Here is a 23,060-nt window from a genome sequence, read left to right on the forward strand (position 1 = left end):
AATCTTGAGCTGAACACATTGATTTATATTTATATTTAAGATTCAGTAATTTAATATATTTAACATGCATTTAATATATCAAAACATTAGATTCTTGTTTTGTTAAATGTGGTAAGACTGCATAATTTTGTCTCTTGTTCATAGTCCATTTGGTAGTTTGCAAATAGCGATTACGCTTTGTGGGCGGAGCCAGTTCTTTTTGAATGGTTAGTTCACCCAAAAATGAAAATAATGTCATTTATTACTCACCCTCATGTCGTTCCACACCCGTCCTTCATTCATCGTCGGAACACATGGTTATTAAGATTCATTAAGATATTTTTGATTAAATCCGATGGCTCAGTGAGGCCTGCATTCACAGCAATGACATTTCCTCTTTCAAGAGCCATAAAGGTACTAAAAACATATTTAAAACAGTTCATGCGAGTTCATAGTTCTACCTTTAATATTATAAAGCGACAAGAATATTTTTGTGCGCCAAAAAAACAAAAAACAAAACGACTTTTCAACAATATAGTGATGGGCCGATTTCAAAACACTGCTTCGGAGCTTTGCGAATCGAATCAGTGACTCGGAGAGCCAAAGTCACGTGATTTCAGCAGTTTAAACGTTTGATAGGAGATCCGAGTCACTGATTCGATTCGTAAATCTCCGAAGCAGTGTTTTGAAATCGGCCCAACACTTTATTGTTGAAAAGTCGTTATTTTTTTATTTTTTTTTTGGCGCACAAAAAGTATTCCCGTCGCTTTATAATATTAAGGTAGAACTACTGAACTCGCATGAACTGTTTTAAATATGTTTTTAGTACCTTTATTGATCTTGAGAGAGAAAATGTCATTGCTTTGAATGCAGGCCTCACTGAGCCATAGGATTTAATCAAAAATATCTTAATTTGTGTTCCGAAGATGAATTAAGGCCTTACGAGTGTGGAACGACATGAGGGTGAGTAATAAATGACATTATTTTCATTTTTGGGTGAACTAACCCTTTAATAGTGGTAGCAGTAACTCCTCTAGTGCATTAGGTGGCAGTAATCGGCTCTCAGATGTTTTCATCTGCAGTAAAGCAGCGAGCAAAGATTTGGAGTAAAAAAAAAAACATTTCACCGGTAGAGTTAGAATTTGTGCTGAAGTTTGACCAAGGGCCTATCTGCTGTTTTATTTACAATTTGTTTGAGATATTTTCTTGGTGGCGTCAAGAAATAGTTTTACTAGAAGATGTTCGTGGCGAAGAGCATCGCAGCGGATCATAAAGATCTGATTCACGATGTTTCTTATGACTTTCATGGTCGCAGGATGGCGACCTGCTCCAGTGATCAAAGCGTCAAGGCAAGAAAACACTCTGTTGTGTGATCAGTTTAACTGGACAGGACTTTATAGAGACTTTGTCCAGACTTGTATTGAGCTGTCTACCTAGAAGATAAATACTACACGCGCCTGTATACCCAAAAAATTTTAATACATTGCCAGATATTTAATTGGGCAGAAGCTCTCTAAGTGATTGAATGGGCTTTTCTGCATGGAAATACTATCCCGTGTTATGTATGAGTCTCCAGACTAGTTTATGAGAGAGAATAGGTTAGATGTTATGAAATTAGAGGTTTGGTCGGTGTATTAAACGATTAGTTGATAGACTGAATTGGAGACAAATATGTGTCTGTTATGCTGCCTTCACGTGCTCTCGGAATGATCGTAAATACGTTTTTCTTAGGTAAAAATTGCACATGAACGCCCTCCCATTTCGAAACTTGAATCACGACTTAATCAAATTTCCGATAGCACGTGAAGGCAGCATTAACCCCCATCACGTTATATGTAATTCGGTAGTAAATATGGTCCAAAATAGGAAATTTGGTTTCTTGACCATTTTTTTTTTTTTTTTGAGTGGTCACCTCTGTTTAGGTAATACCAACCACTGTTTTTTAATCAGTTTAAAGTCATAATAAAATCAAAATAAAAATGTCTTATTTTTATGTAATCTTGCAGTATTTATTATAAATGATTTATCTGCGCACATTGTTGTTATTATTATTTTTTTTTAATTCATATGTCCTCTTAATCTTTAATCAAAATAACATCCCTTTCCTCTTGCAACATCTCATCTCTTATGATGTGTTTGCTGGTGTGAGGGCGGGACAATCTGTCACTCACATGACATCACAGCATTAGTAAACCACAACAGTCCAATCAACTCCGATGGACAAAATCAAGCCCCGCCCTACATTTGTTCTTATTTGATAAGCCGTTTCATTCAGTTATACATCACAATTGGGAATAAAAAGCAACTTCCATTTCATGCGGACTTTGTCCTGGCCCACAACAAATTTTAGTTTATACAGATGTTTACAGAAACCTCAATAATATCTCAGCTTAGGATGGTCTGAACTGCTTGAAACAAAACTGAGAGGAAATTTTAAGTTATTGAAACAATATCTTGTTCCTTAGATTTAAAATTTTAATTTTAATGTAATGATCAAGAACTCTCAAAGTTTAGCATTAAATAAAGTGAAAATAAAAACAAACAGATGGTATTGCGATACTAATATGTGGGTTAACGCAAAAATTAGGAAAATTAAAAATGGTCTAGCAGCCTCTATTGCATCACATGAGATGGATTGACAGATTTGAAGCTTGGGGATTCAACCGATAGCAGCTTCAGATAGGAGGCTGTGGTCCTTTAGCTTATGTGCATACTTGTTTTCCATATTGTTGACAAATGTTTGGCTTTTGTGAACTGTTCTAGGTTTGGGACAAAGGTGATGATGGAGAGTGGCGCTGCACTGCTAGTTGGAAGGTATGATTTTTGTTTTTTCTTTTATGTGCTTAGGTTGTAAATCTCCATGTAACCCTTATAGCTGACTTTAGTTTACACCCTCATTCATACACTGGTTAAAAAGTTGGGATACTATTAGATGCATATTCTTTTTAGCACTTTTTTATTTTGTCAAACAAATATATTGCAATTAAAATTTGTCTACCTCTAATAGGCAAGTTTCACAGACGAGGCTTAAGCTAGTCCCAGACTAAAATGCATGTTTGAGCTGTTTTAACCGAAAGAAACTTACACTGCCATATTTTAAAATATGTCAGTGCAATTGTTTTGTCTCAAGAAGACATCAGTAATGATTTTTTCTAAGGAACATTTATAAAAGCTATATGAATGTCCTAATTGAACTGAGGCCTAATCCTGGCTTAATCTAAGCCTTGACTGTGAAATCATGCCTAAATGTGAAAATAATTAATGTGATCAGACACATTATTTGAGAAATTCCTGGAATGGTTTTAATGGTTCTTCTGACTGATTGTCTGTTGTTGTAGACCCATAGCGGTTCTGTTTGGAGGGTGACATGGGCGCATCCTGAGTTCGGTCAAGTGTTGGCATCTTGTTCGTTTGACCGCACTGCGGCTGTATGGGAGGAGATAGTCGGCGAATCCAATGACAAACAGCGTGGTCAGAGTCACTGGGTATGTAAATTTTGTAATAAATTTAAGATATATTATTATTATTACTTTGAGAAGTACATTCTACAGTACAAGCAGTAATACTTGTAATATATTTCTGTCATAATTTCTGAAATGCTGGTGAAATGACAGCTGTGGTGATGAAGTTCATGCCCTCATATAGTGAGACGGCAGATGCAGAAAACAAACAGGCATCATGCATGCCATGCTTGAGTATATGTAATAGACACACTGTGCCACTCATTCACACAGAGAGACACAGAACATGCCGCCATGCTGTAATAGCAGTCTTTCTGCACTTTAATCTTCACAGACACTAGTCTATCATATCGCTATTTGATTAAGTCTACAGCCCTACTTTAGATTTAGTCATCCAAAATGTTCCAAATTTTATGAAATTCCGTGTTATACATTAAATTCATTTTTTTTTGGACTGGATTCTCCAATTACGCCCATCATAGGCCCTTACTACTTGCTTTTCCTGTTGCTCAAAGAGTAGAGCATGGTGCTAATGTAACCCCCCATGTTCGAACCACCCGCTCTAAGCGGGACTCGAACCTGGGTCCGCTGGCATGGGAGTCGGGCGCTCTAGAACGCAGTCTCTAGAGCGCCTCTTGAGATCAGGGGAGTGAGGTTTATGTGCACAACTCTTACCGGCCTATGTCCATTACACTCACTCCCATCCGGGTCACGGCACCAATGTAACCCCTCCTGTTCGAAACGCCCACTCTAAGCAAGACTCAAACCCTGGTCCGCTGGCATGGGAGTCGGGTGCTCTAACAAGGCCGTTACACTAGCAATGGGTTTGATTCCCACGGAATGCATGAAGTGACAAATATAGTATAAGTGAAGAGTATATTGATTGCAGAGTTGCTTTGGATACAGTTTCTGCCAAATGTAAATATGCGATTTTGAAAGTAATGTGAATTTTCTGAAAAGAGCACTGCAAAAAATGCTGTTCTTACTTAGTTTTTGTCTTGTTTCTAGTCAAAATATCTTAAAGTTCTTAAATCAAGAAGCATTTTCTTGACAAGTAAAAATTATTTTCTTGTTTTCAGGAAAAATAAGTTTTTCCTTAAAACAAGCAAAATAGTCTGCCAGTGGGGTAGGCAAAATAATCTTATTTCAAACCAAAAATAAGATATATAAACTAGGGCTGGGCGATATATCGCATGCGATTCTCACGCGCATTTCGTCAGTAAAGCCGGTTCCCTGATTACCGCTAAATCGCCATCACCTGCTTTCAAATGGAGCGGCATTTAATAGACAGAGCCGTAGTTCACGGACAAGCCACGCAAAATCGCGTTCATTATCGAAGATGAATCGACTTCGATAATGAACCCGATTTTGCGTGGCTTGTCCGTGAACTACGGCTCTGTCTATTAAAAGGCACTCCATTTGAAAGCAGGTGATGGCGATTTAGCGGTAATCAGGGAACCGGCTTTACTGACAAAATGCGCGTGAGAATCGCATTATCGCATGCGATATATCGCCCAGCCCTAATATAAACTTGTTTTCAGTTTGGATTAAGATTATTTTGCTTACCCCATTGGCAGATTATTTTGCTTGTTTTAAGGAAAAACTCACTTAATTTTGACTTATTTTTCCTAAAAACAAGAAAATAATTTTTACTTGTCTAGAAAATGCTTCTTGATCTAAGAATTTTTAGATATTTGGACTAGAAACAAGACAAAAATTCTAAGTAAGAACAGCATTTTTTGCAGTGAGGTTGGTAACCAATCAGGTTTTTGTGCAAATCTGAAGCAATGTCATAGTTCTTCTATTGATTTCTTCTGTGCTTCTCCAGATCAAGAGAACCACACTGGTGGACAGTCGGACGTCAGTGACTGATGTGAAGTTTGCACCAAAGCACATGGGCCTGATGTTGACCACCTGCTCTGCAGACGGCGTGGTGCGCATCTACGAGGCCCCTGATGTGATGAACCTCAGCCAGTGGTCACTGCAGCACGAGATCTCCTGCAAGCTCTCCTGCTCCTGCATCTCCTGGAACCCCTCCAGGTCTGAACCCCATCTACACACACTCACCCACACAATCAAATATCATATGAAAGAAGTATTCTTGATTGTCACAACTGTTTGTTCTGCCTTTTAGCTCTCGAGCTCATCCTCCAATGATAGCTGTGGGCAGTGATGACAGCAATGTCACATACAGTGGCAAAGTGCAAATCTATGAGTATAATGAAAATACAAGGTATATGAGTTTCACTTCATGCATCAGTTCTTTCATTTCTATTTTTCTATTATAAGCATGTTTCTAATGGGTTTATGTTGACCTTTAGGAAGTATGCCAAAGCAGAGACGTTGATGACTGTGACTGACCCAGTACATGACATCGCCTTTGCCCCTAATCTGGGGAGATCCTTCCATGTGCTGGCGATAGCGACCAAAGACGTCCGCATTTTCAAACTCATACCATTGAGGTAAATAGGATATCACGCTCGGTAGTAAAAAAAAAGCTAAGCAGTCAAATTGGTCATCTTAAGGCTGGAAAACACTGCATGACTTTTGCTCAGATTTTTGCCCCGATTTGCAGTTTGGACAAGTCGACAATAGTTACCTACTAATCCTTTAAGTCGTCTGGTGAAATTTCCTGAATCTTTTCTTATCGAATTATTATTATTATTATTTTTTTTTTTTTTTAAACAATTCTCTAGTAAGCACCATTCACAATAGCAATGTGCTAACATCTGCTTAAGTTAGAACTTCTAAGCCACCACCTGGCAATGCCCTACAGTAGCTTCAAATGGGTAAACACCACTCACATTTTCCTCTGACTGTAAGAATCTAGTTGGTGCAGTTGATTCATGTTGTGTGTCTGACAGGAGAGAGAATGCCAACAGCTCTGGTCCCACTAAGTTTGAGGTGCAGGTGATGGCTCAGTTTGACAGTCACAACTCTCAGGTGTGGCGCGTGAGCTGGAATATCACCAGCACTCTCCTGGCCTCCTCTGGAGATGATGGCTGTGTGCGACTCTGGAAAGGTCGGCCGTCAACTCAGTCTACTTCCTGCTACTTTTGCTACCGTAGACATCAGTGTTTATATCCGAATTATAAACTTTTAACACAGTACTTCTGTGATTAATTTGAATATTTTTAAAACAGAAATAATGATACTGTGTGGTTGAAAAGACTGTTTGTAAATCTGTTTCATACCTCTACATGACAACTACTCACTCTGGGTCAGAGACAGTGATCTGAATGTTTTGGTGTGTGTGTTATTTTTGGTCAAAAGTTTAATAGATTAAAAAACACAGAAGAATTGCATGGGTGTTTGAATCGAGATTGTTTTTTTTTTTTTTAAACGATAAATCGTGCTGTTCTACTTAAAAGTCAGCATAAAATGAAAATTCACCCCTATTTTCTAAATATATGTTATATGTTGTAAATTTTTGTGAATGATTTATCCATGCATTTTTTTTTTTTTTTTTTTTTTTTTTAACCTCAAATATCATAACTCAAACTCATAACTCAATGTTGCTGTGAATTCTGTTTCATGTTGTCTGCAGCTAATTATATGGACAACTGGAAGTGCACAGGGATCCTGAGAGGAGACGGGAGCCCAGTGAACGGCTCCTCTGGACACACTGCTGCTCTGAGCACTGTGGGAGTCCCAGGAGCTGCTCAGATGGTTGTTGGGGCGGCTTCAGCTGGCAGGTATGTGGCGGTGATGTGATGTAGAGATGAGCAGTATAACCCTCAATATAGTAGGGCTGCACGATATATCGCATGAGATTGTCACGCGCATTTCGTCAGTAAAGCCGGTTCCCTGATTACCGCTAAATCGCCATCACCTGCTTTCAAATGGAGCGGCATTTAATAGACAGAGCCGTAGTTCACTGACAAGCCACGCAATATCGCGTTCATTATCGAAGGCGATTCATCTGCGATATGAACGCGATATTGCGTGGCTTGTCAGTGATCTACGGTTCTGTCTATTAAATGCCGCTCCATTTGAAAGCAGGTGATGGCGATTTAGCGGTAATCAGGGAACCGGCTTTACTGACGAAATGCACGTGACAATCTCATGCGATATATCGTGCAGCCCTAGAATATAGTTATCTTTGCTTGAAATGGTTAAAATTAAATTACAATATGAAAATGGATAGAATTTAGATATTCATCACAAATGAATAGGTCTGGCATATTTATTAGACTTTTTTTAATAAAGGTACAAAAATGACTTTTTTAAAGGCATTTTTATTTTATTATATTTTTATGTGCATTTGACTGCATTTGCATTTTTTCAAGTTTGTGGTTTATACTTAATTAAATATCTTATTTTTAACAGAAAAAAAGCTCAGCTGATGCCAGGCTAATGGCATAACATGCTGATTGGCTGCTTGCTGCATGCACATGCACAGGATTGGACCGAGACCTCATTGACCCCTCCTCTGCACGGTGTGACACCTGTACACTCTTCTAGCTACTAATCTGACAGAAACGTGTGCTGACGGCACGATTTGTTGTGTGGCTGTTAAAGGAACTGCGCTTGTGTGTTCTGTTCAGTGGCACTTAACTGACATTGAGCGTTTTTTGTATTATTGAACAAATTACACTAAACATGATTCCATCAATACTGACATTCTTATTAATCGTTGTGATGTGATGCATTATTAATTATTTATTTTAATACTTATGTTTAGGTCATTTGCAAGTTTCATAGTGTAATTGTCTGCACCCATTTGCATTGACTGTATCCGTTTACTGTTATAGTTGCTTTTAAAGGAACAGATAACTCAAAATTGTTATTGTTTACTTGCCTTCGTATTGTTCCAGAACTTTTACAACTGAGTTTCTTCTGTGACGCACAAAAGGAAACATTCTAAAAACCCTCAATTAAAAAAAATAATAATACTAATTTGCACTTGGAACAGCATGAAGGTAAGTAAATGGACTTGAGGCTTCCAAAAGAACACTACACATGTTTGTGCTGAATGCTGCTCACCATGTATTCTGTGGTGTGGACAGTAGAGGGAGACACTGGGTCATAAAGCCCAGTTCTGCTCAAATTTTATGTCTCCAAATATGCTCTTGGAATTACTAACACATCACATTCAATTTGTCAAACTAACTGTGTTATAGTATTTCAGTTACTATTTTAGGATGTGGGCACAGACAGTTTGTTCTAAAACAAGCAAATTTTTGCAGCACTAAAGCTTAGTATTCAATGATGAAACATTTGATCTTCTAAACAATATCTATTCTCAGTTCAGGGTTTTGGTGCTTGAATAAATTAAAAGCTGGCATCTGATCATTAACGTTATATATTGCCAATATCCATCTTGAGATACTAGTTCCCATTCATGGCATTCTTTATAGTGATGCCACTTGAATTGGGAATTCAAAAAAAGAAATCTGAAGTGGTTCTAGAGACTAATGCAACTTTTTGTTTGTTTTTTCTTATTTTTGTAAAATAAAGAATGTTTTTCAGTTTTGATTTATGTAATAAAAACCTCTCCAAGGTTTCTCTGAATTGTGTGGTCCTTATTCAAAGAAACCTTATAAGAGGAACATGTTGGTCTGAAAAGACAATTCAAAAGAAATTAAATATCTTAATAAAAAGTTGAAATGTCACTGTGAACAAAATCCTGATTCAGTCCCACTCAGATGACATGACCCCTATATATTTAAAGCACAGGCTTGTTACACAAATCACAGTGTTGATTGCAGGTTTGAATAGTCAATCCTGCAGTTTTTCTATTAAAAGTTACTGAAGTTTTTTTTCCCTTTATTTTCTGTAACTTTATTTTAATGTGCCGTAGTTACATATTACTACATGTACTTACTATAGTAATAACAGTAAATTATGCATAATTACAAGTAACTAACCCTAAGTCTAACCATAACTATAGTAAGTACATGTGGTTATATTAAAGGATAAGTCCACTTTCAAATAAAATTTTCCTGATAGTTTACTCACCCCCATGTCATCCAAGATGTTCATGTCTTTCTTTCGTCAGTCGAAAAGAAATTAGGTTTTTGAAGAATACGGACAGTGGAAGCACGTACGAGGCGATCGTTTGTGTTTATAAAGCATATACAGTTGTATTTTTTTTTCGAAAATGGCCGATCGTTTCGCTAGATAAGACCCTTATTCCTTGTCTGGTATCGTTTAAAGCCCTTTGAAGCTGCACTGAAACTGCAATTTTGACCTTCAACCGTTTGGAGGCCATTGAAGTCCACTATAAGGAGAATAATCGTGGAATGTTTTCATTAAAAACCTTCATTTCTTTTCGATTGAAGAAAGGACATGAACCTCTTGGATGATATGGGGGTGAGTAAATTATCAGGAAAATTTTATTTGAAAGTGGACTAAACCTTTAATATTGCTCCGTACTTATTTGAGTAAATACAACATAACTACGTCACCTTAAAATGTAACCTTATTTTCTAGTTTAGAAGCAGCTGAAAACCATATTTTATTCCCATATCGGTAGTCGTATACTTAGAGGCAACTTACTTTAGGCTAAATTTATTTTAAATATGTTTTTAATTTGATAAATTTTGTCTTTTTAATTGAAATATTTATTAGCGGAAAATTACAGAAAAATAAAAATTACAGGTTGTAAGACTAACGATTACAAATCTTGGTGGATACAAATAATGTCCCAATTTTTGGTTGATGAAATTATAAAAATGATAAACCCCATAAAATCATGTGGAATAAAAATTACTTATTAATAAAAAAAGGTTTCTGGATCTATTTTGTCTTGCCCCATAGGTTTCCATTATAAAGGCATGTCTGTAAACATTAGTGTATTTTTTATAAGCTGAAGGACAAGCTAAAATTATCTTTTGTGGTAATTAACAGCATGTTTTAGATGCTGTTGATAAAAACTTCATTGCATTCAAACTGGAACATTTCATTAACTCTCCTCCTGATAATACTATCTTGTGTGATGTGAACCTTTTCCCTCTTCATTCATCATTATTCACATTTGTTTCTTTGTTTTTCCTCAATGTCCATTTTTACATCTCTCTCTTGTGCTTGTGTGTCTGTGTTGTGGGTGTTTCTCATTTCTGTTGCTTGTTGGGCTTCGCCCCCATTCTGTACCTATAGGTACTTCTTCCCACATTTGGACTCCCCCAGTACTGGATCTCGACTGGCCCACCTCCTGCCTCCTCCCTCTCTCATCGAGCAAATGAATGAGCCTGATCCCACCCACACAACTCAGCTACGTCATCGACACATGGTGAACTCCACCAACCAACCCACTGACATTTTCCTTTTAAATGATCAATAATGTCTTTATGTCCAGATCATATTTCCCTCCCCCCTCAAAAATAAAATGTGTGTGTGTGTATATATATATATATATATATATATGTATGTATGTGTTCAGACCCCCTTAAAGTTTTCACTCTTTGTTATATTGCAGCCATTTGCTAAAATCATTTAAGTTCATTTTTTTCCTCATTAATGTACTCACAGCACCCCATATTGACAGAAAAACACAGAATTGTTGACATTTTTGCAGATTTATTAAAAAAGAAAAACTGAAATATCACATGATCCTAAGTATTCAGACCCTTTGCTCAGTATTTAGTAGAAGCACCCTTTTGATTTAATACAGCCATGAGTCTTTTTGGGAAAGATGCAACAAGTTTTTCACACCTGGATTTGGGGATCCTCTGCCATTCCTCCTTGCAGATCCTCTCCAGTTCTGTCAGGTCGGATGGTAAACGTTGGTGGACAGCCATTTTTAGGTCTCTCCAGAGATGCTCAATTGGGTTTAAGTCAAGAACAGTCATGGAGTTTTTGTGAAGCCACTCCTTCGTTATTTTAGCTGTGTGCTTAGGGTCATTGTCTTGTTAGAAGGTAAACCTTCGGCCTAGTCTGAAGGTTTTCGTCCAGGATATCCCTGTACTTGGCCGCATTCATCTTTCCCTCGATTGCAACCAGTCGTCCTGTTCCTGCTGCTGAAAAACACCCCCACAGCATGATGCTGCCACCACCATGCTTCACTGTTGGGACTGTATTGGACAGGTGATGAGCAGTGCCTGGTTTTCTCCACACATACCACTTAGAATTAAGGCCAAAAAGTTCTATCTTGGTCTCATCAGACCAGAGAATCTTATTTCTCACCATCTTGGAGTCCTTCAGGCGGGCTTTCATGTGTCTTGCACTGAGGAGAGGCTTCCGTCGGGCCACTCTGCCATAAAGCCCCGACTGGTGGAGGGCTGCAGTGATGGTTGACTTTCTACAACTTTCTCCCATCTCCCGACTGCATCTCTGGAGCTCAGCCACAGTGATCTTTGGGTTCTTCTTTACCTCTCTCACCAAGGCTCTTCTTCCCCGATAGCTCAGTTTGGCCAGACGGCCAGCTCTAGGAAGGGTTCTGGTCGTCCCAAACGTCTTCCATTTAAGGATTATGGAGGCCACTGTGCTCTCAGGAACCTTAAGTGCAGCAGAATTTTTTTTGTAACCTTGGCCAGATCTGTGCCTTGCCACAATTCTGTCTCTGAGCTCTTCAGGCAGTTCCTTTGACCTCATGATTCTCATTTGCTCTGACATGCACTGTGAGCTGTAAGGTCTTATATAGACAGGTGTGTGGCTTTCCTAATCAAGTCCAATCAGTATAATCAAACACAGCTGGACTCAAATGAAGGTGTAGAACCATCTCAAGGATGATCAGAAGAAATGGATACCTGAGTTAAATATATGAGTGTCACAGCAAAGGGTCTGAATACTTAGGTCCATGTGATATTTCAGTTTTTCTTTTTTAATAAATTTGCAAAAATGTCAACAATTCTGTGTTTTTCTGTAATGTGGGGTGCTGTGTGTACATTAATAAGGAAAAAATGAACTTAAATGATTTTAGCAAATGGCTGCAATATAACAAAGAGTGAAAATTTTAAGGGGGTCTGAATACTTTCCGTACCCACTGTATATATATATATATATATATATATATATATATATACTGTATATACATTTATGTCCCAACAACTAGGACATAAATGATGCAAATTTCACAGATGTTTGATGAAGAGAAATGGAATCCGCTTGTTAAGTCGTGACGTAAGGAACGCTGTTTCCGGGTCCAAGCCTCGACTCATTTCACTTGAGAATGCCATCGACGGCCGTTTATTTATTCATATTAAACATCAATCATTTTAAAAAGTTGAACATTTTAAATACTTACAGTGTACACAACAGTTTCCGTGCTCACAGCGTCACAGACATTAATATTTTAACGATTTATAAAAGATGAATCATGGCCATCTGGAATTTTGGTGTGGAGATAAAGGTTATGTTTATATACATAAACAAATATTATATATTTTTTTGTAGTATTACACCACATCGTGTGTGTGTATATTAGCACCATTTGTTGTTTTCTTGTGGTATGAGATAGAGCGTTAGGACCCGGAAGCGCTGCCGCGTGACGTCAGACTTAACAACCGAATAGTGTTTGGATATGTCCCTGAACAAAGGGGGAGTCAATATCAAAAGTACCAGTCAGTATCTGGTGTGTCCACCATCTGCTTTAAGTACTACAGTGCATCTCATCCTCATGGACAGTTCTTGCTGTGAGTTGTTACTCCACTCTTCCACCAAGACATGGGTGTCTGGGATTACACATTGTTTGGCTCAAAAAGGATGATCACCTGTCCACCCTCTATCGCTGTAGTGCTGTCTTAGGTGTCTTACATTATTGACTGGTCACATCTGCAGTCCTCCTGCAGCAGGTCTATGGCATGTTCACACAGGTGATCAGGGACCCTAAGCATCTTTCTTCTGGTGTTTTTCAGAGTCAATAGAAAGGTCTCTAGTGTCCAAAGTACCATGACCTTAATTGCCTACCACCTGTAAACTGTAGTGGACTCTTGTCAACTCTTGAACATTGTTTGAACCCTTTTCAGTAATGCTCTGTAAAGCTTATTTGGATTTTCAAAATTATATTTAAAATGGGTGTTTCTTTTTTTGCTGAGTTTATATATATAAACACACACACACGCACATACATAGTCAAGTGAAAAAATTAGGACACCCCATTAAATTTTCAGTTCTTTATTAAGAATATTCATATATTCATAATGCTCTGAAGCTTCCTGAAGCAGTGTTTTGAAATCGGCCATCACTATATAAGTCGTTATTTTGTTTTTTTGGTGCACCAAAAAATTCTCGTCACTTTATAATATTAATATTGAACCACTGTACTCACATGATTTAAATATGTTTTTAGTACATTAATGGATCTTGAGAGAGGAAATGTCATTGCTGGCTATGAAGGCCTCACAGAGTCATTGGATTTCAACAAAAATATCTTAATTTGTGTTCCGGAGATTAACAAAGATCTTACGGGTGTGGAACGGCATAAGGGTGAGTAATAAGTGACAGAATTTTCATTTTTGGGTGGACTAACCCTTTAAACAAAGAAATCAACAAAAATGTGTATTTCATCTGAGGAAAAAGTTAGGACACCCTATGCCTTAATAGCTAGTGTTTCCCCCTTTGGCTGAAATAACCTCAATGAGACGTTTCTTGTAGCCATCTACCAGTCTCTGACATTGCCTGGAAGAAAGTTTTCCCCACTCCAATGCAGAATTCTTTCAGCTGTGTGATGTTTGTGGGGTTTCTTGCATGCACAGTTTGTTTCAAATCACCTCACAGCATCTCAATAGGATTTAGATCTGGGCTTTGACTTGGCCATTCCAGAACTCTCCTTTTATTTTTTTTATTTTTATTTTTACTTTTCAGCCATTCCTTCGTGGATTTACTGGTACGTTTTTGGTCATTGTCATGTTTCAAGGTCCAGTTCTGCTTCAGCTTCAATTTTTTGACAAATGGTCTCACGTGTTCCTGAAGCACCTTCTGATACAATATAGAATTATGGTGAGCTGGCCAGGTCCTGCAGCAGCAAAGCATCCTCAAACCACAACAATTCCACCTCGATGCTTCACAGCTGGTATGAGGTTCTTTTGCTGGAATGCTGTATCTGGTTTACGCTAAACATCCCCTCTGTTATAATTCAAATAATTCAATTTTAGACTCATCCATCCAAAGTGCATTATTCCAGAAGTCCTGGCCTTTGTCTATGTGTTCTTTGACACATAGTTATAAAATGACACACAGTTATTAAATGTTTTTTATTCAAATAATCAAGGGCAATAAAACAGATGCTACTGTACTGCATAAATAATTTTATTATAGTATTAAAAATATTTTTATCTTCTAGTAATAAGAATGAGATATTTTTTTGCATTGTAGTATAAGACAATTGTCCTTATTTTATGAAAATGGATCACTGAAAGAGTTCTAAAATGGGCATTGCTTTCATTAAAGCTGCAGTCCGTAAGATTTGCCTCTTTGTCGCCATTTCTGTTTGAAACCTGCAATTGCAGTTATATGTGAAATTATTATAGTTATGTGGGTTGTGCATCGGCACGACTCCGTGCGGATGAACCTAATGTTTGGTGTCAGTCACCACACTGGTGTGGATCCTGTACTTCAGAAACACAGATTCTACATCTTGGAAGTATGACCAAAATAAGAATTTTCACTGGAAAATGTCATCTGAACAAGTAAGTAACATGTCTGCCATTTTTGTTCTGACCAAATGAGGAAAAAAGCATTAGGCCTACAATAAATTGGGCTACCAATGGTGAATAAATCTAACGATAGCTTAGCTCGGATCATGCCAAACTGTGCAAATTATCATTACTGTTATACTTTGTTCTCAAATTGTTAATGTTAACAACATCAGCATTGCGTGACTGTGTGTGTATTAGCGTTACCTGTAGATTTCAATTTCTGTAGCCACTCCACAGTCCAAAGTCTTTTGCTTTTTGACTATGGGTGAATCTCCAGTTGTCACTGATGATTGTCATTTGGACCTTTCTGGATTACAATCCACTATCAAAATTATAAGTTTAATTATTTCAGCTGCTGTGAGAAAAAGCTACCAGCATTCTCACATGAAATGGCTGCTGGGACTCCTTCTTTCTGTTTACATGTGTGACATAATGAAGCAAAGGCAAATGGCTGCCTGCTTGAATTTCCCGCGGAAACCTACCAGTACCGATTTTATTATAAAATATTACAAGCTTACCGTTGTGAATCGAGCTAAGGTAAGGAGATAGTTTTGAACACTGGCTGGTTATAGCCTGACGTGGTCATACTCAATTCTAGTCAGAATATGAGTCTTATACTGCTCCATTGGGCTTTGATTATGGGGGCGTATTTCAACCGATCCAGGAAAGACCTCAATTGGATAGACCTACAACCAATCAGAGCTACAGAGTAAGTGACGTATGTTGAGCGACGCATAGTTGTCAACAGAACTCTTCTTAGCGACCATCGGGGCCAGCTGATAAATCAAACTTTTGCCGAATCCCGTAGGAAGGACGGCAAAGACATCTTTCCCATCGACAAATGCCTTGATCGCGGTCCTCTGTTCCTTTTTTAAAATTAATGCGCTGTCGATATCTTCTATAACGGACGCGATGGCGGAATCTACACATCTCAGTTCTTCAACAGCCATCATTGTTGTAAACTAATTGACCTTTCGCAAAGACCCGCCCCCCTTAGTTACTGTTGCTTTGTCCGACAAGCTGTGGCGCTGTCACGCCACACAGAGTGAAAAATACATCGCGGAGCAAAGAGGAAACTGACAACACATCGACAGACGAGACAGAGCAGGTTACTTATGATATTAAACAAAGTCCCAGCTTTCAAACTGTGTAGTTATTTAAAAAATTCAAACAATAAAAACCGTTTTGTGGCTCTTTAATGGGTTGTGACCATGATCGTGACAGATTGCTGTAGCGCCTCAGCTCAAGAGGCTCGTGAACCGATCATCTCTTCCTACTAGTCCATTTATAGCATCAAATAAACATGAATGAACATGAGAATGAATGTTGTTTCAAACGCGGAAAGACATCAATATGCACAATTTTTCAAGTTTAACTCCACCGAGGTTAATCTTCTAACTCCTGACTGCTTTGTCGGACAAAATGGCGGATGCGGCGTTCTGATTGGTTAGATCGCTAGTCAATCAAACTCCCCAAGCGCTCTTTGATGACGTGGCTGATTACGTTTCTGGTGATAATCTGTCAATCATTGCCCTGACAATGTGATTGGTCCGAACAGTTTCTGTTCGGGCATAATTACTCCTCTACGGATCGAGTCCAGACCGAACTCCCCAACCTCAAAATGTTGTGGGCGGGGCTAAGTTCGGCTGGCATCCAGGCTAGGCTGGTTATGTACTTGCTCAAAAATTGATTTTGGATAATTTTTAACCTAAAAAGTTACGGACTGCAGCTTTAAGGAAAATACATTTTGAATTTTTAAATTAAATATGACTGGGGCATGTGCTTGACAAGTACATATGATCCAAATGTTTGTTACATAATTAAAAAATGCTGAAAACAAGTACTGTGTATTTTGTGAGGCTAAGACAGATTTATGTATTGTTTGCTCTTTCAGTGTAGTTACAATTGAATGGTGTCTGCATATATCAGATTGTGATTTTTAGCCCTGGTTTGGCCATCCAGTCCTGAGTGGATCTAACAATTTGGGTCACAGTTCTGGGTTTATTACTATTATTTTTTTCTCTTCTCAGTCTGTGGCAGATGTAACTGGTCAGGGTTTTGGCCCTCAGGCTGCTGAGAGTGTGTTAACCAAGAGAACATAGTATTGTGGCCTGATTACACACCTGCCAACCCTGTGGCCATGTCTGCATTGGGTTGGCAAGGACTCTCTCATACACAACCACACAGTAATGGCAAACACACTTGTTAAATCCCTGCCAGGGGGTTCAGTCTCTTTTTGGTAATTGAGTCTTTTAGGAGGGTAAATGAAACAACACCTCCTCTGCAAAATTAGCACCTCCTTTTTCTCTAGCCCTTCCTACTGCTGTCTCATCCCTCCAGACAGACACACAGAGGACTCATGCAGTTAAACTCACTCCATATCACTATACATGCTGCTGTATACATACCTTATTTTTCATCCTCATTGTCTGTGATACACATATACACACTATCTATCTATCTATCTATCTATCTATCTATCTATCTATCTATCTATCTATCTATCTATCTATCTATCTATCTATCTATCTATCTATCTATCTATCTATCTATCTATCTATCTATCTATCTATCTATCTATCTATACATTATTGACGACGCATGTGTGCGCTCATTGGTACTCCTGTCCTGCAGATGTCGCTCTAGTGTGTTGTAAATTACTCATAGAGCGAGACAGAGGGCTGGACTGACTGGAACACAACGGGAGTTTGTGCTCTACTGAGTTTTGGCCATGAGAGTGAGACAGTCAGTCTAGACGCTCTTGACAGCCTCGTCTGGAGGAGAGACACTTCCCTCTGCGGCTCTGTCACCATCACGACGATACATTTACAAACGTAAGCCATTTCTATCTATCATATGGAGTTATTTCATGATGGCCCGGAGTGGTTCGAGAGAGTAAATGTGCTGCATTTCTGCAAGGAAAAAGCAATTGAAGTTGTTGCAGACAGTCGCAATGGAAAAGACACTATGCGCGTTCACGTTCTTAAAGGAACCGTCGATTCTTAATCAATGCTGCATAAATGTTTAGGACATTTACGACTACGGTGTTCTAAGGTTAAATGGGCGTTAAATAACGGGGCTGTGCACTTATAAAACTTTATGGTCTCAAATCAGGATTTTATTTTTATTTGCTGCAAAGTCAGGACTTTAGTATCTTCGTCTAATTAAAAGTTTCTGTAGAGAAGGTAAACACAGTATGTACTTAGAAGCTCTTTGCGACAGTTTACCGTCAGTTTGTATTATGCAATAGAAATATCAGGATGTTGTTTCTGCATTGTTTTTATAGGTTTGTTGTGAGAGGGGCAATACGGCTCTGTCACAGTATTCACTTTTATGCAATATAATGCGACAAAAATACTGACATACACAACACACACACATACACAAAGCAAAATATGATAAAACCTAAAGCTTTGCTTTCAAAATGTTTTTTTATTTTTTATTATTACAGGGTTGTGCCTTTTTGGCATGTAATGGAGCTCTTACACTGTTATTCCCTTATAGGCGTATATAACAACCTCAGGGGCCAGTTTGAAGACTCATAACTCATCATGTCTGAGAGAGCGAGAGAGAGAGGTGAATCAGAGACCATGGCTGCAATCTCTTTCTGTCAGTCTCGCACAGATGCATAATTTAGCCCGTACTGGTACCTTAAATGTGGCTTGACAGTAATTTTTGGAAAAACTTCCTCTGTCTCTTTCCTGGGGTCATTTTGCATGGCTGAAGTAACATAAAGTGGCATTATATGGTGCCCCGGGCCCCAGATTCCCTCATTTGTTCCTAGTGATGCACACAGACCAACGCCATAACATGGATGTGGCTTTGTTCCGAAAACTAGAGAGCTTCCTGAGTAGGCAGTATTTTAAAGCAGCATGGGAACGGTGCTGGTAAAAAAAAGTGATGCTGCCTTTGTAGCCATTAGACAGCAAGACAGCTGGTTTTGGGACAGAACCTATGCTTTACCTTTCAGCTGCCAAATTAAGTGATGTTCCATGCTGACTTCTCTACTTTCTGTCTCACTCAATGTCCATTTCATTCCACCTTTGTTAAATACGGGGCAAAAAGTACATCATGGAAACTCTTGGTCTTGTTTAGTCCTGTAGTGCAGTGGTTTCTAAACTGGGGTACATGTATCCCTGGGTGGTACGTAAGGTGACAGGGAATACATGAACAAAATGCTGAGTTTTGCTGTTCATTTAATTCTACCCCACCTTAAAGGGTTAGTTCACCCAAAAATGAAAATAATGTAATTTATTACTCACCCTCATGCCGTTCCACACCCGTAAGACCTTTGTTCATCTTCTGAACACAAATTAAGATATTTTTGTTGAAATCCGATGGCTCAGTGAGGCCTGCATAGCCAGCAATGACATTTCCTCTCTCAAGATATTTAAATCGGTTCATGTGAGTACAGTGGTTCAATATTAATATTATAAAGCGACGAGAATATTTTTGGTGTGCCAAAAAAAAAACAAAATAACGACTTATTTAGTTATGGCCGATTTCAAAACGGCTTCAGGAAGCTTCGGAGCATTATTAATCTTTTGTGTCGAATCATGATTCGGATCGCGTGTCAAACCGCCAAACTGCTGAAATCACGTGACTTTAGTGTTCCGAACAGTTGATTCGACACGCTGATTCATAATGCTCCAAAGCTTCATGAAGCAGTGTTTTGAAATCGGCTATCACTATATAAGTCGTTATTTTGCACACCAAAAATATTCTCGTTGCTTTATAATATTAATATTGAACCACTGTACTCATATGAACTGATTTAAATATGTTTTTAGTACATTAATGGATCTTGAGAGAGGAAATGTCATTTCTGGCTATGCAGGCCTCACTGAGCCATCGGATTTCAACTAAAATATCTAAATTTGCATTCTGAAGATTAATGAAGGTCTTATGGGTGTGGAGCGACATGAGGGTGAGTAATTTTTGGGTGAACTAACCCTTTAAAATAACATTAAAACTGAGCATACTGTATATTTCTAAAAGGCAAAATGACACTTCTAGAGTAAAAACATGAAAATGGTAGTGCCGTAAAAGGTCAAATACATGACATTCAATCAAATTACTTCATCTTTTGCGGTCAAAACTGATGGATGGATATGATAGGTTGCGTACTGAATATGCTGCCTTAGCAAATCGTGCTACATTACTGCCGTTCTTGACAGTGTACCTTTGTAAAAGTAGGGTTTTAGCACTTACATGCATGAAGAACAAATATAGACACAGACTGAGCATAAAGATCGATTTAAGACTCAAACTCTCTTCGATACAGAAACATACCCTGTGTGAGCTCCTGTTTTTAGTGTTGATAAATTATATGAGTATGCAAGAATGCAATATATATAAGAATGCAATTTTTTTCTGAATATATCCACACGATTGCAAATATGATATTGATTTTAAACAACAGTTCAACAAAAAAGGTAATATTAAGTGATGTAGGCTACATTTTAAACAGTATTGTTTGTTCTGTTTTGCAACAAAATAATAGTTCCAACAAAAGCCACAGTGTCTCTGCCGTTTTGTTAGTAAACGAATCTTGAACAAATAGGGAGAGTCAGTGTGTCAATGACATTTTCATAAACATAGATGCCTCATTAGCGGCTGTTTCTATGGGCCACTATACGTAAGCTGTCTGCCATATTGGAACAGTCAAAACAGAGGTCCATGAACATTCGAAAGCAAGTTGACTGAACGTCTGCAACCATATGCATATATGAATAACTAAATCTGCAATAGACTTCTACAGATGATTTTGCTAAACTAACACAATACAACAAGATGAAGCTAACTCAACATAAAAAAGTTACCACAGTGTAAGAAACCTGTAATATTGAGTTAATACATATAAAAACACAAACCAACACATTCTCACCTCTGAAAGTTCATCCCATTTATTCAGGAATTTAATCTCAGTGGTTCCACAACCAGTAGCTGCGAAATGTTGTGGCATCATTGATTCTTAAGCCCATAGTATATTTCACTTTTTATGTGTACGCGAGGGTCAATGTATATGCGCGTTATGCAAATTTCGTCATCAGAAATTTTCGTTACTGAATGAATGAATGACTTGACTCACTCTTTAAGACAGTGACTTGCCGCCACTTACTTGTGGTGTTTAATATTTAAAAGTGTTTTACTCAATTGAACAGTTTTTATTTAAAACATTATCTCATAACAATATTTGTGCCATTGTGCATTCATGCCACCTCTGAGCAACATTAAACAGTGTAAATAGATGCAGGTTGTACAGCATGCGCAAAGATGGCTTTAGTTGAAGATGATTTCATTTGATTAAAATTAATGATTTAGTTTAATTTATTGCCTTATTATAGTAATAATTAAATTAATGGAATTTTAAGAATTTTACATAAAACGTGACACATTTAATAGGGTTAGAAAAACGTTGCCTTTATAAAGGTGAAAAAAATTGACCTGAAAATCAATTTAAGGGGGCAAGTATTGTCCCCTTAAAGGATTAGTTCACTTTCAAATAAAAAATCGTTCCATAAGTACAATAGGGAAAGTGTAGGACATACAGCGTAAGCTTTTTGAAGAATACGAAAGTGCGGTTTTGGCGGAAGCACTTGGAAGGCGATTGTTTGTTTATATAAAGCATATACATTTACATTTTTTTTTCGAAAATGACTGATCGTTTCTCTAGATAAGACCCTTATTCCTCGTCTGGTATTGTTTAAACCCCTTTGAAGCTGCACTGAAACTGTAATTTTGACCTTCAACCATTTGGAGGCCATTGAAGTCCACTATAAGGAGAATAATCCTGGAATGTTTTCATCAAAAACCTTAATTTCTTTTCGAGTGAAGAAAGAAAGACATGAACATCTTGGATGACATGGGGGTGAGTAAATTATCAGGAATTTTATTTGAAAGTGAACTAATCCTTTAATGGAAAAGTTGTGACTGCAGTCTAAGTGGAAGAGAGGGGGTACGCAGAAGGATGTTAAATGCCTCAGGGGGTACGCCACTCTAAAAAGTTTGGGAACCATTGCTGCAGAGTAATGACTCCTGTCATGCTGTCTGTACCTGTAGAGAGCTCCGCAAATGTCGACAGAATTGTAATGACTGCCATTCATAAAATTCTATTAATTCTCCACAATGGTCAATGGTTTGACAAATGCAATTTTCTATCTACTGTTGATGTATTTTATATTGAAACAGGAAATGTGGTGGAACATCTTAAAGGGCTTATTCTTTTTTAGCCAACAGCTTTTTGTTTACGCCACTGCCTGGCAAATGCAATGTGTTTGACTTGATTTTCTATTTTTAGTGTGATATGTTCTGGAATACATTTTTTAAAAACAAATATTCATTTATTATTGAATATTTTGAATAATTGGATTATGCTCTCAGCTATCTGTTTAAAACATTTTAAGTTCTTTAAAGCATTATTTCACTTCAGAATTAAAATTTCCTGATAATTTACTCACGCCAGTGTTATCCAAGATGTTTATGTCTTTCTTTCTTCAGTCAAAAAGAAATGATGGTTTTTGAGGAAAACATTCCAGGATTTTTCTCCATATAGTGGACTTCCACAGGGTTCAACGGGTCCAAACTGCAGTTACAATGCAGCTTAAAAGGATTCTACACAATCCCAGATGAGGAATAAGGGTCATATCTAGCGAAACGATCTGTCATTTTCTAAAAAAATAAAAAAATTTATACTTTTTAACCACAAATGCTCATCTTGCACTATAGCTTTGCGATGCGCCATGCATGGCGTAATCACGTTGGAAAGGTCACGCGTCACGTATATGTGGAAGTACCTTAATTTCTTTTAGACTGAAGAAAGAAAGACATAAACATCTTGGATGACATGGGGGTGAGTAAATTAACAGGAAATTTTCATTCGGAAGTGAACTAATCCTTCATACATATGCAAATGAAGTTGGGCATTTCGCTGCATTCCAAAGTTCAAGGTTGGTGAAATTTTACCTCTGAATTTGTATCACATGAAGATGTGTGTGACCAATAGACAAATGATACGTCACAGTGTGACCTTAAATTAAAC

General features: G+C 37.9%; 2 protein-coding genes across 5 annotated transcripts in view; both read left to right on the top strand.

The window, feature by feature from the left end:
* The first annotated feature begins 1,031 nt into the window (after positions 1–1,031).
* On the top strand, positions 1,032–10,822 carry seh1l (SEH1-like (S. cerevisiae)). Of its 2 annotated transcripts, none has more exons than XM_048201918.1 (9): positions 1,032–1,328; positions 2,743–2,793; positions 3,318–3,464; positions 5,269–5,480; positions 5,575–5,673; positions 5,762–5,902; positions 6,305–6,462; positions 6,988–7,135; positions 10,542–10,822. In XM_048201918.1, the coding sequence occupies exons 1-9, from the start codon at positions 1,218–1,220 to the stop codon at positions 10,723–10,725; spliced, it is 1,251 nt and encodes a 416-aa protein (XP_048057875.1). In that variant the 5' UTR covers positions 1,032–1,217; the 3' UTR covers positions 10,726–10,822. The 2 variants fall into 2 exon arrangements, with proteins under 2 accessions (XP_048057875.1, XP_048057876.1); XM_048201919.1 differs by lacking the exon at positions 10,542–10,822 and adding an exon at positions 7,770–8,954 and having other exon boundaries at positions 1,037–1,328.
* Positions 10,823–17,703: 6,881 nt separating this feature from the next.
* Positions 17,704–23,060, top strand: part of ldlrad4a (low density lipoprotein receptor class A domain containing 4a) — a 103,110-nt gene continuing 97,753 nt past the window's right edge. For 2 of the 3 annotated variants that reach the window (XM_048201920.1, XM_048201923.1), the window contains exon 1: positions 17,704–17,853. The gene's annotated coding sequence lies outside the window, so the exon portion shown is untranslated. Of the gene's footprint in view, positions 17,854–18,523; positions 18,596–23,060 lie in introns of all 3 variants that reach the window. The other variant, XM_048201921.1, reaches the window with a different exon arrangement.

Source organism: Megalobrama amblycephala, linkage group LG9, assembly GCF_018812025.1.
Source record: "Megalobrama amblycephala isolate DHTTF-2021 linkage group LG9, ASM1881202v1, whole genome shotgun sequence".
NCBI lineage: Eukaryota > Metazoa > Chordata > Actinopteri > Cypriniformes > Xenocyprididae > Megalobrama > Megalobrama amblycephala.